Source organism: Oncorhynchus clarkii, chromosome 11 (genome assembly GCF_045791955.1).
Source record: "Oncorhynchus clarkii lewisi isolate Uvic-CL-2024 chromosome 11, UVic_Ocla_1.0, whole genome shotgun sequence".
NCBI lineage: Eukaryota > Metazoa > Chordata > Actinopteri > Salmoniformes > Salmonidae > Oncorhynchus > Oncorhynchus clarkii.
Window position 1 is genome coordinate 9,378,561 of NC_092157.1, and position 18,032 is coordinate 9,396,592.

Here is an 18,032-nt window from a genome sequence, read left to right on the forward strand (position 1 = left end):
CTTTAACAATGTGCTTAACATGAAATGTTTTATAAGAAATTCCTACACAATTTCAAATGTGTAGTCATATTTAACTTAACTAAATTAAATGAATGAAATTAACTACAGGTGACAGGTTACAGTTAGATGAACATTTATGGTCATTTATTTCTCTTTATAAATCGGGTTTGAGCTCTGAATGCTGATGGGCTGATTACGTTGGTAAGCTGTTTATAATAGCAATAAGGCACCTCTGGGGTTTGCGGTATATGACCAATATACCACGACTAAGGGCTGTATCCAGGCACTCCGCTTTGTGTCATGCATAAGAACATCCATAAACCGTGGTATATTGGCCATATACCACACACCCTCCTGCCTTATTGCTTAAGTATTTCCCTCCATTGCATATAGCTTTGTTCTCATAGACCTCCACACACAGCATGTGAAACCACAGGCTTGCTCTTCACTTGCTCAGACTGCAGTAACTTGGCTGAGGTCCTGGAGCATTGAGTCCTTAGACAAACGGTGAGTGTTCTGTGGGAGGTCTGTGCGAGTGGTTTACAAAACATACCCATCGGGCCTGTTAGCATGGTGACGGCTTAGAAAACACAGCTTTTTTCTTCTCCCCTTCCACACAGCCCCTAACGACGGTGCTGCTCACATTACCCAATGGGTTTAATTATGTTGCATTACATTGCTCTCTCTCTCTCTCTCTCTTACTCCTCCTCTCTTTCTCTCTCTGGCTCTGGTCATGATCTCTGGGCCCTTGGAGAAGGCCAGAGGGACCATGTTGCTTGGCGTTCACAGCATGCTGAGCGCCACTGACTGTGGCTCTAAACAGGTGGGGGGCGGAGGGGGTGGATGGGGAGGATTACTCACTGCCTAGGCCCCTAGGCGGGGCCCCCCCTTCCGTACACCCACCTGCCCCCCTCTTCCCCTCTCTTCCTCAGCCAGTCAGCCAGCTCACTGCAGCTCCCTGGGCACTGAACAGGTCAGTCGTCCTGGTGCCACTCTATCCTGGAGGCTGTTCCTGAGCTGCCCACCACAACTCTGCCAGGGAGAGAGAGAGAGAGAGAGAGAGAGAAGGAGAGAGAGAGAGGCCCCAGGAAATAACTGGAGCCCCGGTAATAGTGGCACCTCACGAGGCACGGCGGAGTATGACGCTGCCCTGCTGTCACATCCTCCCAGGGCCGAGGAAGCACGGGGGCCGAGGAAGCAAGGGGCCGAGCGGTGGAAGGAAGCAGCAAGAAGCAGCAGCAAACACGTAGCTCAGCCTGAAAATCAACATATGTAGTCATCATGTGCTTTTTGGGAAGAAAAAAAAAAATATCCGCCAAGCAACCTTGTCAGCCGCATCTTGCGATATGTAAACTGCCTTTCCTTGGAGTGGAATGATTGTGTCGTTTACGATTAGCGTTCTCAGCGGGCCCCGGTTTGGTGCTGTCCCCGAGATTAACAGGCCGCTGTGCTGTCACTTCTCCCATAGGGACGTCCGCTGTAACGATAATCCAACCAAAGGATTGCCTCATCCGAATGGCGCGGTGTCCAAGTCAACTGCCGGCAACAGGCACGGAGAGGCCCAAACCTGTTGAGGCAGACCCTCCCGCACCACGATGGCAATCAAAGTGACAGCCACGGGAGAGAAAGTGGGGACATTTTCTTTGTGTGAGCGAAATAAGTCCCCCCCTCTTCCATCTGAAACCCCGCACCCCCTCTTCTCCTTCTTTACCATGTCGTCGGAGGAGCGAGGGCTGCGCGCGCTCTTGAAGGATGGGAAGTTTTTTGTGGGGCCGTGATTTTCGACGTTGGACAGAGGGGGCGCCCGGGGGGCGGTTGTATTTGGAGAGGTGCCTCGTCAGATTAGATGCATGCTGGCTGGGTTTGATGGCCAACCTGGACAGACAAGCCCTGCCAGGCACAGACTGCTCAGGCACATGATGTCAGGAGGACACAAAATTATCAACCGCGAGACCAAGGAGACAGATGACACCCAGCAGGAAGGGAGAGCCAAATCTGTAAGCATCCACAATCCAGCTGGCTAGCCCTAGGGTACCTGTCTCTCTGAAGTGGAATCTGCATCATCCCATGAGCTGTCAAATTAGCTCACAGGATTGGAAATGCTGAAAAGATTTGGTCCCTCCTAGTGAGGAGGGGTTAATATAAAATGTTATTAATTAATCGTTGCTTCCTGTCCTGAGAAGAAACAAAAACAGAAGTATGTAGAGAACAACAGAAGTATGTAAGTATGTAGAGAACAACAGAAGTATGTAAAGAACAACAGAAGTATGTAAGTATGTAGGGAACAACAGAAGTATGTAGAGAACAACATAAGTATGTAGAGAACAACATAAGTATGTAGAGAACAACAGAAGTATGTAAAGAACAACAGAAGTATGTAAAGAACAACAGAAGTATGTAAGTATGTAGGGAACAACAGAAGTATGTAGAGAACAACATAAGTATGTAAGTATGTAGAGAACAACAGAAGTATGTAAGTATGTAGAGAACAACAGAAGTATGTAAGTTTGTAGGGAACAACAGAAGTCTTCCTCCAATTTTCTTTTCAAAGTTGAATCTACATAAAGTTCTTCATACATGAGTTGTCATGCAGTCTCACACACACACACACACACACACCCTCACGCACAGGGCGATCATTCACACACACACACACACACACACACACACACACACACACACACACACACACACACACACACACACACACACACACACACACACACACACACACACACACACACACACACACACACACACACACACACACACACACAGATTGACATATACAATGCCAGGGGCAAGTTTACGATTACTGCCAGTGTTAAGCAGTCTCTTAGGAGAGACTCACTGTGTTTGTGGAAAAATACATTTCCAACACAAGCCTTTCCCCTCCCTTGTCCTCATTCTAAGGGAAAGTCAGAAAATGTTAAACATTATTTTATTGTTAAACATTATTTAATTTACATCTAAACAAAATTGTATTTATTATTCAGAAATAATATGAGACAAAGGATTTATGGTGACATTTTATTTTAATCAAATGTAGGTCTTGAAAGGAGTTAAAATAGATGAATTATAACCGTTTGCTTCTGCTGTACACAGTAGTTGCCTTTGAATGGGGGAAAATCCACATGAGATGTTACAAATTCAAGTACAGATTATTAATTGAAACATCATTTTATTTGTATTTTCAAAGATCTCAACTTTAAGAGTAAATAATATTAGAATAACAGTAATGTAAAAAAAATACAGTACACATTAGCCAGCAAAACATCTGTATCAAAGACATACACATTGCCAGCCCAATGGCCGCAACGGGTCGTCTCAGAGGGGGACAAGTGACTGCCGTCCCTATGTGTGACGTGACCCCCCTTGGATAGGCGCGTCCTGCCCGGGAGAGACGGGGGAGGGGGGCGTGAGATGGGACCTGACAGGAGTTTAGGGCTGGTGTCCGCCATGGTGGGGGACGGCGGCCTCCTTGAGGGAGATGCTGTCGTCCGTGCGTCCCAGAGTTGTTGCTCTCTTTCACTTTCGTGCCTCTTCCCTCTCTCTCCATCTGCCTCTTGAGGTCTGTGAGGTAGGAAGGAAGGACGGGAGCCCTCAGGTCAGGAGAAGCTCTGTGGTTGTCCAGGTCTTTGTTGCCTGCTACTCCATGTTGTCTTGTAGCTTACATTCAGAAACCCTTCAGCAATGACAGTGGGAGGCAAAGAGCAGCGATAGCGCCCCCTGCCTGATGCCTGTGCAGTTGTGTGTACCCCGGTAGGAGTGTATCCTTACGCCTGTGTGTGTGTGTGCAAACAACGTGTGTGTGGGTATCAATTTGAATTCGTGTGAGTGGGTGTGTGTGTATAAGGATGGACGCAGGCCAGGTTTCTCCCCGAGGGAGGAGTGGGAGCAGTAGCTCCAGTTATTAATCCTGCTGGCTGCGGGAGAGGTGTCACTGAGCGGACCAGGGGGCTACGAGCCACGAGGCATTCTGCTAACGTCTCTCCCTCTCTCATCTCCTCTCTCTCTCTCTCCTCTCTGTGTCCCTTGAGGTGATCGCCAACTGTCTTTGACTAAACTTCCGCCATCCTCACAGCTGACATATTTTATGAAAGGGAGTGAAAGGGAGATATTATGAGCGTATTATGAGCGTAATGAAGGGTTCTAGGGCAAAGACTATCATACTGTGTCACCATAAAAAGAACCAACTACCCCCAAAAAAATTGAAACGAATCCACAATTTTTAACTAGGGAGAATGCATTTGGATTCCCACATAGACCCAGGGAGTTTTTATGAGTCACGAGTCTTTGGAATTATCCACATTAATACTGCCAAGAATATCAATCCATAATATACAGCATTAACTGTGCACCATGAAATTGATCGTGGCTTTTCTGACTAGAGATTTCAATGAATAGAAGTTCTCATCAGATTGGTTTTGATTCACCCTCTACCATTACTCAGGAATTATGTCAGCATTGTTGAAACGTCCTTAAAAATACTCTTCTCCAGATGATACCGAATCCATTGAAATCTAGGTGCCTCGTACACCTGCCTTGCTGAAGATCCATATCATTGACAATGCAGTGCCGTAACTCCCCGTGAAATTACATTATGGCAAATAACACACCCCATTAGGCACAGGAATCATTCACTAGTGTGTATAGCCTGGCCATCACATAGCCTGGCCATCACATAGCCTGGCCATCAGATTGCCTGGCCATCACATTGCCTGGCCATCACATAGCCTGGCCATCACATTGCCTGGCCATCACATAGCCTGGCCATCACATAGCCTGGCCATCACATTGCCTGGCCATCACATAGCCTGGCCATCACATTTCCTGGCCATCACATAGCCTGTCCATCACATGCTTGCAAAAAAGCACCCGCTACATATCTTAGGAATGAATGGCTGCAGAGCGCAGCATGACAGTTGTGAAAGTCACAAGGGTAGTCTGCAAGGGCTGTAAAGAAGGCCGTCCCTGGGACGACCGGGGATGGTGGTGGGCGGCGGTAGAGTGGGTCCCAGAGGAGCACACTGGGCCTATTCTTATACCATCATCTCCATGGCCGTGCAACTGCAACCATCATCCATCCAGCCCATCAACAGCATCTTTGATAGCTTACCAATCCGCCGCTGCCCTCTGGGCTTCTGGCGCCCAGTTCAAAGCGTGTGGGGAAAACACGAGATAAGAAGGGGGCCTCGTTGAGCCCCCTCAACCCCCGCTTTTGTCCTGTCTCGCTCACAAATGTCGATTTCACGCAGGCTTCTACCATATATGTTTTCAAAGGAGCCCGGGATCAGCTGTGTGATTGACTGAGGAGCTACCCTCCCCCCCAGAAACACACATCCGTAGCAGTAGCTCATTGCCAGGATGCTGGATGTCTGTATTACATCATGTCATGTTTCCAAGAGGGACACATCTTCAGGACGTCGTACCTCTTGGTGTCCCCCCGTCCTGTATGTCCCCTGGGGTTGTTGTCGGGAGGTGGCAACGTGAACCAATCCCTAGTCGAGGCTCAAGGACAGTATCCTTAGATCCTAGGACTTCAAGGCCGTCTTTAGTGAGGAATGCACCATAGGCTCTCTGAATAGATGTGCCCCACTCACTCTGTAATTTGGCAGTTGCAATCATTTGTCTTTCCTTCATCCACGGCTGCTTGACACAAAGCACTCGAGACGAGTTAATACACTGAGGGGCGGCCCTACAGACACAGATTAAGCCTGTTTCTGGTCTAAGCATGCAACAGCCCCTAACACTAACTATAACCATTAACTGACCTCCTGAACCAGCCTGGTAACTACGGGACCAACTAAAAATCCACCAAAGATCACAATAACAACATTTTTTTAAAGAGAGGATGGAAAAATTGGGCCTAACCCTTCACATCGGGAACTTGAATCGCTAGACTAAGACTGCAAGAATCAAAGAGCCATCCCATGACATGAGTTTGATGTTCAGCAGAGCAGGCTCACTGAGGGGAAAGACTGAGACGTGGGGCGGGGGGGGTGGGGTGAGCAGTGCGGTTGGGTGAGTGAGTGGGTGTCCCCTCTACCAGATTGCAGCTTCATGCCCCCAGTCCAGAATCAAGCCAGTGAGCGGTGAAGCACACACACACACACACACACACACACACACACACACACACACACACACACACACACACACACACACACACACACACACACACACACACACACACACACACACACACACACACACAGCCTCTTCCCAGCCAGCCAGGAGTAAAAGGTGCACTTCTGCTTCATCATCATGTCCTGTCAAGGTTCATCCGTTAACGCCACCCCGGCTGGCTCCCCTTGTGCCCGGGCTCTGCCATTTTGCCATGCTCAGTGAGGTGGACACTGGGAACTGTCTATTGGTTTGGCTTCAATGATACAGTCAGTCCAGAGGTCAAATATGCGAAAGTACTGTCATTGTATCGTGTGGCTTTCGGTAAAAAGTGGAAATGCAAACTTGGGTTTAAAATGGAAGATAAACACATACTATTACTGTAAACTCACCTCCTCTTTCATACATACATACATACATACATGTATTTAGAATAGAGGTTAGTTAGGTAACACATACAGTTAATCATATCAAACCTTGTGTTGTTCTCCTGTACCAGGAGTGTGTTGACAAGAGAAGGAGGGGAAACAGCGCTGGGAGAAGAAGCTAATTTAACTCCAGGTTTAAATAAACCAGTCACCCCAAATTAAAACAGGCATTGTAATTAGGCGGAAAATTACATATTCAGAGCCGGGTGACGGATATGCAGATGAGTTGAGCAGAAATGTTAATGAGGATGTTGTTTTTTATTCCCAGGGTGGTCATTATAGGGTATTGCTGAGGGCACTGACCTCCTCGTTCTCTCTCTTCATCTGGAGACTTACAACCATCCCTCTTGCATCCCCATTCTCTCAGCTTATTGCCCTCTCTTCCCTGAGCACTGCCTTTATAAAAGTATAGCCTTTGTCATGGGGCTTCAGATGCAATTACTTTTGGTATCACTTCTCGAAGGGGGCAGTGAGTCCCCCCCTGAAGACATCCTATCAGATACCATCAAGGCAGTCTAAAGTTAAGTGGCATAGACCTGTGGGGAAGAGAGGCAAGGGTGCATGGAGTAGGAGACAAAATGCAGACCTAATATGCGACACATTCTTCAGAATTAGAATATGAGGACAACGAGTGGCCTCTCTGTCAACCAGTGACTATGCCCGAAAGGCCAGGGTGTATGTAGCCCATGACATGTCCTGGAGGAGTTCATTCCTGGCTAAATGTATGGAGAACCAGTCCCGTGTTGGTTCTATTTAAAATATGTCCCTAATAATGTGTATGTTATTGCACCTGTACCCCACTGACTCCTAACAGCAGGGGTGTTAAAGAAAAATACCAATCCTTTTGCAGCTTGAGAACAAAGCGCAGGACAAATCCACACAAGAAAACTGAGAGGTTGAACTTATTCAGACAGGGAGAATCGCAATCCTTGAGTCTTGCACGGGTATCTATTCCTCCCATCCCCCAACATCACCACGCCCCTCTCACCCCTTGCCCCCAAGCCAAATCCACAACGCCCTGAATGAACACACACACGCACGCACGCACGCACGCACGCACGCACGCACGCACGCACGCACACAACATCAGAGAGAGGCAGCCAGGAATTGTGTGTGCAGCTGAGGCAGGTTGGGAGAGAGAGAGGGCGAGCGAGCAAAGGCTAATTCTGGAGCTGTCTGTGATCCGTGCTGAGTTAAGGTGTGATCCCATTGCCCCGGGATACACACTTGCACTTTAGCACCTAGGCCGAATCAGCCGCACCTCTCTGACTGATGAAGTGAGTGAGTGCATCTCGTAAACTCCTCACCACACACCTGGGCTCATTCTGTGCTCCGCGGCATGGCTGCACCCCAGAGAGAAGAACGAAGGACAAAAACTTCAAACAAGACTCCTTTCCCCCCACCCATTCAGTGTTCACCTCCCTGAAGCTTACTGTTAGTATAGAAGCTGCATTAAGACTCTATGTTTCTAATACAGAAGCTGCATTGAGAATCTATGTTTCTAATACAGAAGCTGCATTGAGAATCTATGTTTCTAATACAGAAGCTGCATTGAGAATCTATGTTTCTAATACAGAAGCTGCATTGAGAATCTATGTTTCTAATACAGAAGCTGCATTAAGAATCTATGTTTTTAATACAGAAGCTGCATTAAGAATCTGTTTCTAATACAGAAGCTGCATTGAGAATCTATGTTTCTAATACAGAAGCTGCATTGAGAATCTATGTTTTTAATACAGAAGCTGCATTAAGAATCTATGTTTTTAATACAGAAGCTGCATTAAGACTCTATGTTTCTAATACAGAAGCTGCATTGAGAATCTATGTTTCTAATACAGAAGCTGCATTGAGAATCTATGTTTTTAATACAGAAGCTGTCTGGAGATATGGATAATACACCGTCAACAGACCAATTCAACATCTATTCCACGTTGGTTCAACCGAATTGAATCGATTCACCCTTGGAATGTAACCCTTGCTCACTCAACAATCTCATAAGATTCTCTGTACCTTTAAAGAGGAGAGGAAACTAGAGCAAAATGTCTTTCCCAACTTGCCTTCAAGCAATGGAAGTCTGAATCAATGAGAGTACTAAAGTGTGTATAGAGAACATTGCCCCCCCCCCCCACCCAGCCTGATCCTCGCCTCTGCACTCGTGTAATAGCAATTGACAATCAGATGCCATCTTTATGGGTGCATGGTAGAATTGTCACTATCTGTAAGGGGATGATAAGGCAAGGCCTGTCAAAAGCGCTTATGACATACTAACCCACCCCCACACAGTGCTGATTGTTTCATTGAATTAATCAGGGAACGCTGTTTTGCCAGATACATGTCCCGTCGGATGCGCCGCTCTCTCGATCTCGTTAACGAGACTTAACAAAGGTTTTTTTTTTTGTGCAGACATGGCACTCTAACTAACACCGTGGGGCGTTATGTGACGTGAATACTCCACACGTTTGCCGCACATTAGGGAGATGGTACTAAGGAACCAGCTACTGGAAACCGCCTGAATCTGTGGGAAAGCGCTTCCCCTCTTTTTTTTTATTTTTTACAAGTTCTGCATGGCACCATTTACTTCCTGACCTGTGGAACGTGGCATTCCTACCTACAGTTTAAAAGTTGACTCCCAACAGAGGTGTGGTCCTTCAGATAGACTTTACCCCACCTGGCCCTGAACTCTGTACCCATGCCCTTCCCACAATGAAACCTCCCGTGGCAGTGAAGACGAGAGAGTGATAGCTGACGTCTGGTCCGGACCACACACTGAGAGATAGACTCCTGGTGAGAGCTGAAATCACCAGTGAACCCTAGCTGATCCACTGCGCCAATTGACCCCTGAACTATCACGGACCAGAGGGTGGGGGAAATTAAGGCTGCCTCCGTTGCCAGGAGGGAAATATCTAAATGTGAGCTCATTGTGGCAGTCCACCCCTGTAGAGAGGTGCACCTCAGTCTTCAGATGACCAGGAGAGGGTCTTACTAATTGGGCTGTCTGGGATACCCGCTGTGGCTTCATGTCCAGGGTTGTTTGGACTTTGGTTTGATCATCGGCTGCAAAGCTGGAAGACCTTATGCCACTGCCATTTCTACAGTACAGCATTAGTCAGCACACACACAACTTCAGAAAGACTAATTTCAAGTGAATACACTCATAAAACTGAAGTCTTTAAGTTCAGTCTCCTCAATCTTGGCGACAGGTCAAAGATAAAAGTTGACATGCTGTGCTATAAGCCTCTCTTCAGCAGCAGTGACGATATCTCAATGGGACTGAAATAAACAACAGGACAGTGGTTCTATTATGGTGTAGTAGTGCAATGTTCTTCCTAATCTAGTCACAAGGCCTGCTCAACTGACTGCGGGATGTGTTTACTTTCACAAGTTTACACTTTCCAGAACACACAGCACTTTGTTGTTCGATGATGAACCACCAAAATTTAAAAATAAAAACTGAATGTGTCGAATGACCAACAAAATGTGAAAAACAAATTGATTAAAAGAACCAAATGAGACAACTGTCCTCTTTGCTTCCCTTTGGTTTTTTTATTGGCACAGGACAACTTTCAGTAGACTTTAATAACATAAACCATAGCATTAAAGCAGTATATATATTATAAGGAAGGCTTATAGGGAAGATGATCATATAAAACCTGGAGAAAGGTAAACAGGGTTTACGTGACAAAACACAGGCTGGGTGAAAGTGAAACAACTCAAACCAGTTGGCAGTTTAATACACCGGATTAAGTTACCACAATTAAGAAAGCCAACGACTCTTTTGTTGTGCAAACGCTGTGATTGTATCCAATATATACACACTATATATATATATACACACACACACACATACACACACACACACAAGTATGTAGACATCCTTTAAAATGAGTGGATTTGGCTATTTCGGCCACACCCGTTGCTGACAGGTGTATAAAATCGAGCACAGTCATGCAATCTCCATAGACAAACATTTGGCATTAGAATGGCCTTCCTGAAGAGCTCAAGAGACTTTCAACGTGGCACCGTCAAAGGATGCCACCTTTCCAACATAACCTGCTTGTGCTGCCCCGGTGAACTGTAAGCGTTGTTATTGTGAAGTGGAAGCGTCTCAGAGCAACAACGGCTCAACCACAAAGTGGCAGGCCACACAAGCTCACAAAACGAGATCGGCGAGTGAAGAAGCACATACAAATCACCTGTCCTCGGATACAACACTCACCACCGAGTTCCAAACGGACTCTGGAAGCAACGTCAGCACTAGAACTGTTTTTCGGGAGCTTAATGAAATGGGTTTCCATGCACAATGCCAAGTGTCGGCTGGAGTGGTGTAAAGCTCGCCGCCATTGGACTCTGGAGCAGTGGAAAAGCGTTCTCTGAAGTGATGAATCACACTTCACCATCTGGGAGACCGATGGACGAATCTGGGTTTGGCGGATGCCAGGAGAACGCTACTTGCCCCAATGCATAGTGCCAACTGTAAAGTTTGGTGGAGGAGGAATAATGGTCTGGGGCTGTTTTTCATGGTTCGGGCCCCTTAGTTCCAGTGAAGAGGAATCTTAACGCTACAGCATACAATTACATTCTAGCTTTGTGGCAACAGTTTGGGTAAGGCCCTTTTGTGTTTCAGCACCCCGTGCACAAAGCGAGGTCCATAAAGAACTGGTTTGTCAAGATCGATGTGGAAGAACTTGACTGGCCTGCACAGAACCCTGACCTCAACTCCATCGAACACCTCTGGGATGAATTGGAACAACTGTGAGCCCAGCCTAAATCGCCCAACATCAGTGCCCGACCTCACTAATGCTCTTGTGGGAGTCCCCGCAGCAAAATGTCAACATCTAGTGGAAAGCCTATGGAGGCTATTATAGCAGCAAAGGGGGAACCAACTCCATATCAATGCCTATGATTTTGGAATGAGATGTTCGACAAGCGGGTGTCCACATACTTTTGATCATGTAGTGTATATTAGCTGTGATTTTCAGAGCTAATGGCTAAATCCAGTCTGCTTGTGTGAGTGGTTTGACTGTGTATTGTCGCTCGGATGTTGTCACAAAAGGATTTCCCGCCCCCTGGTAAGAGGGTGAAATGACAATGCGTGGCTGTCACCCAGGGCTCTGACGTTGGACAGAGGAGCACTGGAGCCTCTATGGCAGCTGGTAGTCTGCCCTCTGCCCCCTCAGCGTCAACACACGGACTGATTCGAGTGACTGAGCTAGAGGCTGCTGCCCACACTGCTGGTGGAACAGCAGAGGCAGCAGCTTGAGAAACAAGACTAAATTCATGAGGGCGGAAAGTTGATAGTGGACTGGACAACTGTGGAGGATGATGATTACATAGTTGAACACACAGTTGGGCGGACTGGACATATTTTGTTTTGTTTGAAGAAAATGTTAATACATTGAAAACGCAATAGCAGGGATTTCTTTAAAACGGACATAGCAAACGAATAAGTCATTTGTAATTTTTAATAATACTTTATCACATTCAAGGCTCAGGTTACGAGAAAAAGAGGCATCCCTGCACATTGATCCTGACGACTATCGACTCCCAACAACCAACTCACACAAAAACAAACCATCCGTCTTCTTTGTGATCATTTTCTCCATTTCATGTGTTATTCGCCTGGGGTTTCAGAGGGAAAAAAATAACCACATGTCTCCAAGGCAACGGAGGGAGGGGGTCCACAGTGGTGTTAGGTATGTTGAGACGTCAGCACACGCCTGTGTACTCCTCACGCCGGCCCTCGAACATCCTGACAGCCAGCCTAAGACCTCAGTGGTGGCCGCTGGTGTACACTCTGTTCCTCAGGACCACCACTGGGGGTAGGTGGTGCCGGACACCGGTGTAGTGCTGGACGTGGTCAAACCACCGTGTCACATTCATGTGCTTCTCCTTCTCCTGGATGGCCAGGTCCACCTGGGAGAGAGAGAGAGAGGGGGGGAGACATTCCTTGTTTCCACTGATGCTCCATACTACGCTGTACAAATCTGCCATTGTTTCATTTAAATGGGTGGTCCTTCATATGAACTAGTGTTTGTTACAAATTTAAACAATGATAGCAGAGATGCAGATCTGCACACTGTCCACAAAGAGGACCAATACACTTCTTGGAAAGTGTTCGTGTCGCCATCCCTCCTAACAGTATTTCCATTTGCCATTGCTAAAAGGTTGAGAATGACGCTACTGTGACACTACAGCAATGTTTTGAACCACCAATTATTTTGCAAATGCATCTTGCTGGCTAGCTAGCCAATACCCAAACTAATGCAGCAGCTCTGCTTGTTAATAACTCACATCTCTTTCCCACAAAAACAAGTAATTTTTTAGCTGAACACAATAATAACACCGTACTAAAGTGAACATAATAGACCATCCCATTTCAGGTTCATTGTGAGGCTGTCCAAACCTGGTCTAAGCTAGCTATACCGTCCCTGAAACAGAGTCTAGAATCATACCAGTTGGATTCAGTAGCTACGATAGCCCTCCCATGACTGTACATCTAACAAATACAATGAGGACCTAGGCTGCTGAGTGACCTCTGTCCTGAGGTTAACCGCCATGATAAAAACTAAACTGACTCCCTTGTGTCTGGTGGCAAGGATCCATCTCCGCCACATCCGCTGACATTTCTCAACATGTGATCCCGTCTCTCTGCGTCAGCCTCCGGGGCCGACAAACTTCTTCCTTGGCCTGAACTAAAGACATCACTTTGCACCTCTTTTTTATTTATTTGGGGCTTGTGTCAAGTTCTCTCTCCCATGCCCTTTAACCGTATGACTCTTAATTGTGAGCTCCGTTTGACAAAACGCCTTTTAAGTTCAACTCTGAAGTCGGCTCTGTTTGGTTATTGGACGCTAGACTTACGATGATGTGATGGATTCCGTAGTACATGAGTGTGTCGGCGAGGGTGAACTGATTTCCTGCCAAGTAAACCTTGTCTTCTAGATAGCTGTTGAGGTCCTGCATGAGAAAATAAATAAAATAAAAATTTCATCATTAAGTTCATCAGAATTGCTTGATTTTTTAAAAACAGAATTTCACAGATCCACAATAGAGACAAACACCTATAAACATCTTGAACACTGCAGGTCACATAATCACTACAATGTAACTCATGACATTAACTTAGTATTTCTTTATCATAATCACCTAATTAGACATTATATTCAATAAAAGTTAACCAACAAAGTTCATCAACCACATAACATGTATTTGAACAGTAAAAGCCGGAGTGAGAAACTCCCGACACGTCTCAATAACAATTACTCTCCCAGCGTGATAGGTGTGATAATGACATATCCACAGTAAAAGACAAAATATTCAAATACACTTCTTCAATAGTCAAAGAGAGTTGAAATACAAGACGAGAGCTGTGGCTGGTGGAGCCAACTCAGGCCTGAGATTTATTGAACCTATATATCTGGGACGTAAGGGTGGAGAGCTCGGTATCTGTACGTGAACAATGCACAACCCGAAAGGGGAATATCAGCCTGCAGTGGCACGCCATCCCCACAACTCTGGCCACTCCGGCTAGTGCAGATGCCTTACAAGTGGCTCACTCCTTTCCTGACTTACACGGGCGCCTGCAAATCTAATGAACCTTCCCCAAATCCAGGCTTTGGATGGGCTGAGTAAGGAGGCTGTGTATGTGTGTGTGGTTATGCAGGTCCCAAGGGATGGGACCATCTTTAGCACTTACACTGCACATACAGCGTCTTGAGGGCTAATGGAGTTATTGTGCAGTGTGTGCTGCCAAGCAAGGCATGAAGACAGACTCCTCCGTCACAATCAGATCCCTGCCTTCCCTACAGCTGGAGGCGCAGGCGGACAAGAGACTACCCCCCACCCCCATCTCCACCATCACCCCCACATGGACATCAGAACCTGGGCTCTGCTCCTCCACCCTAACCACATTCTGCCCGAGAGTTCTGATATCGCTGCAGTCACTGGGGCCACTAGACCTCCCTGGGGCCACCAGACCTCCCTGCTGCTGAAAGGCTGTGGGTTATAGCACCATGACCATATCTACCATAGTGATGGGGAAAACAGTCCCAATGGTAGAAACAAACAGCATCATGTTTTCACCTAAAGTAGCATTCCTTTGTTTTGTTTTTTTGCAAGCGATCCACACTGTCAGTCTGGCCAACTTTACATAAAGTATTTTTTTTATAGGACGATAGGAGTTTAGTACCGTAGTATCACCATACCGGCACCATAGTGTCGCCATACCGGCACCGTAGTATCACCATACGGGCACCGTAGTATGACCATACCAGCACCATAGTGTCGCCATACCGGCACAGTAGTATCACCATACCGGCACCATAGTGTTGCCATACCGTACCGTAGTATCACCATACCGTACCGTAGTATCACCATACCGGCACCATAGTGTCGCCATACCGGCACCAGTGTCGCCATACCGGCACCGTAGTATCACCATACGGGCACCGTAGTATGACCATACCAGCACCATAGTGTCGCCATACCGGCACAGTAGTATCACCATACCGTACCGTAGTATCACCATACCGGCACCATAGTGTTGCCATACCGTACCGTAGTATCACCATACCGTACCGTAGTATCACCATACCGGCACAGTAGTATCACAATACCGTACTGTAGTATCACCACGCCGACACCATAGTGTCGCCATACCGTACCGTAGTATCACCATACCGTACCGTAGTATCACCATACCGGCACCATAGTGTCGCCATACCGGCACCAGTGTCGCCATACCGGCACCGTAGTATCACCATACGGGCACCGTAGTATCACCATACCAGCACCATAGTGTCGCCATACCGGCACAGTAGTATCACCATACCGGCACCGTAGTATCACAATACCGTACCGTAGTATCACCACGCCGACACCATAGTATCACCACGCCGACACCATAGTGTCGCCATACCGTACCGTAGTATCACCATACCGGCACAGTAGTATCACCATACCGTACCGTAGTATCACCATACCGGCACCATAGTGTCGCCATACCGTACCGTAGTATCACCATACCGTACCGTAGTATCACCACGCCGACACCATAGTGTCGCCATACCGTACCGTAGTATCACCATACCGGCACCATAGTGTCGCCATACCGGCACCGTAGTATCACCATACCGGCACCATAGTGTCGCCATACCGGCACCATCACCATAGTGTCGCCATACCGGCACCGTAGCATCACCATACCGGCACCGTAGTATCACCATACCGGCACCGTAGTATCACCATACCGGCACCGTAGTATCACCATACCGTACCGTAGTATCAGAGTAACTATTGAAATCAGATCTAACATTCTGCATAATCAGATAAACTAAAAGGTGTGACACACACAGGAGGATTTAAAAGTGGCGAAAGGCGCCTGTCCGGCCAATCGATGGCTTCGTATCTCTTTCACGCTGTTGACAGCCACAGCGGCCCCCATTAAATACTTTTATTGTTGTCCACTGCTTTGCCTGTCTCGGCCATGTCACTGAAGGGCCATACATCAGTCTTGATTCATGTCGCCTCGCATTAATGAGCCACACACACTGTCAGTCTGGCCCCTGCTGGCAGAACATTGGACAGTTTTGCTCAGGGGCTTCTCCAAGGCCCTGTTAGACCCTCTCCGTACACAGCTCACCAAGCCTCTCTATCCCACAAGGGTAGAAGGGACTTCTCATGAAAAACAGTGGGTAGCGGTACACATTTTCATTTGACAAAGAGACTACAATAAAACTGACTAACTTGCAAGAGGAAGATATTTAAAATGTTTTGACTTTCTAATACTGAAGAATCTTCACTATTGTTTCTGGGCCTCTACCTTCAGTATGGTCTTGATATCGTCTTTGTGGCATCCATCCACTTTGGTGAGCCTGTACTCCAGCCACTGCTGCACTAAAGCCTTGTGTTCTGCTGACCCACCCAGTAACTCGGGCCGTTTGGCCTCTTGGACTAGGTGAGTGGCGATGGTCACCAAGCCGACCAGAGATGGGCCATTATTACTGTGGAGCACGGGTACCTGGGTGGGAGAGAAAGAGAATGTGTGTGCATTGCACATTTTTTTTCTACCTTTATTTAACTAGGCAAGTCAGTTAAGAACAAATTCGTATTTACAATGACGGCCTACCAAAAGGCCTAATGCGGGGACGGGGGGATTAAAAATTAAATATAGGACAAAACACACATCACAACAAGCGAGACACCACGACACTACATAAAGAGAGACCTAATACAATAACATAACATGGTAGCAAAACATGGTAGCAGAACAAAACATGGTACAAACATTATTGGGCACACTAAGAGCCTGATAGGAATTATAGACACAAGAAATAAAACGACAACCCTGTAACTACTTGTCAACATCCTGTTAGAGACACTATTTAAGCGCAAGTTGCATACTAGCTCAAGTCATTAGCACAGCTGGCTAGCTTTCTAAACAACAACACACGCACTATCACTACCCCATGTGGTACAGTATGTCTGTTTGTTTCTAGCATTGCAATGAAGGCTGTTGAGGCAGAACTAGTACTGAACACTCAGTGAAATTAGCTATAATACGTTTAGTAGTAGCAGCAAGATATGTTGGCAACCCAAAAAGCAATCCACATGGCATGTAACGTTAGCTATCTGGCCAGACAGCAGATGCATTCAATGTTAGCTTAACGTAAACTGGCTAATGACAACACATTTGATCTGAAACGATGATTATTACACATTTATTACACATCATTGTTCCTAGGTGACCTGCATTCGCTAAAAGTAGAAGATAAAATAGTTGCTAAAGATACGGACATTATCTTCTTATCTTTTCTAAGGACAGTAGAGTAGCATGTGCTCGCTACTCTTTTTAACCTACTGTTCATGTGGTAAGGTCTATAATACCTGGCACATAACTGTGACCGAAACCATTGGATGGCAAATTCACCTTCTTGTCCCCCTGAGTACTGTATTTGTTAGGATTTTTCAATCCTAAAGATTTTTCCAGCGATGACAGCTCTCTCAACGCCATCATTGCGAAGGGGATGGCAACACGATTGGTCGAGATTAGTCATTGCCGCCCACTAGACCACTAGTTGCCGCCCACTAGACAAATGGACAACAAATTCAGCCAATGGTGACATGAAAAGTGTTTTTTTATTTCATTTCATTACATTGTCTTTTAGGCCCTGCTAGCTTTTTAGGTGACATTGCATCAGATCAAGAACTTTAATGACCCGATGAAACAATTATACAATAAAATAGTATAGGTCTAATTTCTCCCTGAATATTTTGTTACAGAATATTTTAAAACATATTTAAAACATGCTTACATTTGTTTTTTACTGTAGGCTACACATACATTATCAAATTGAGAATGTTTAATTGTTTAATTCAAATATCTAAAATGATATATTTCTTGATTAATAAAAAATAATTTTTCAGGAGAATAAAAAAGAGAGAACCCACTGAGGAACATTAAAGAGAAGCTTCGATTGT

At 46.2% G+C, this 18,032-nt stretch overlaps 1 protein-coding gene across 2 annotated transcripts; it reads right to left on the minus strand.

Moving 5' to 3' along the window:
• Window positions 1-10,419: 10,419 nt before the first annotated feature.
• On the minus strand, window positions 10,420-17,577 carry LOC139420176 (eukaryotic translation elongation factor 1 epsilon-1-like). Of its 2 annotated transcripts, none has more exons than XM_071169958.1 (4): window positions 17,482-17,577; window positions 16,375-16,572; window positions 13,416-13,511; window positions 10,420-12,467 (listed from the first exon to the last, which is right to left on the minus strand). In XM_071169958.1, exons 1-4 carry the CDS (start codon window positions 17,566-17,568, stop codon window positions 12,324-12,326), a joined length of 525 nt encoding a protein of 174 aa, XP_071026059.1. In that variant the 5' UTR covers window positions 17,569-17,577; the 3' UTR covers window positions 10,420-12,323. The 2 variants fall into 2 exon arrangements, with proteins under 2 accessions (XP_071026059.1, XP_071026060.1); XM_071169959.1 differs by having other exon boundaries at window positions 16,375-16,618; window positions 17,482-17,515.
• Between the last annotated feature and the right edge of the window lie 455 nt (window positions 17,578-18,032).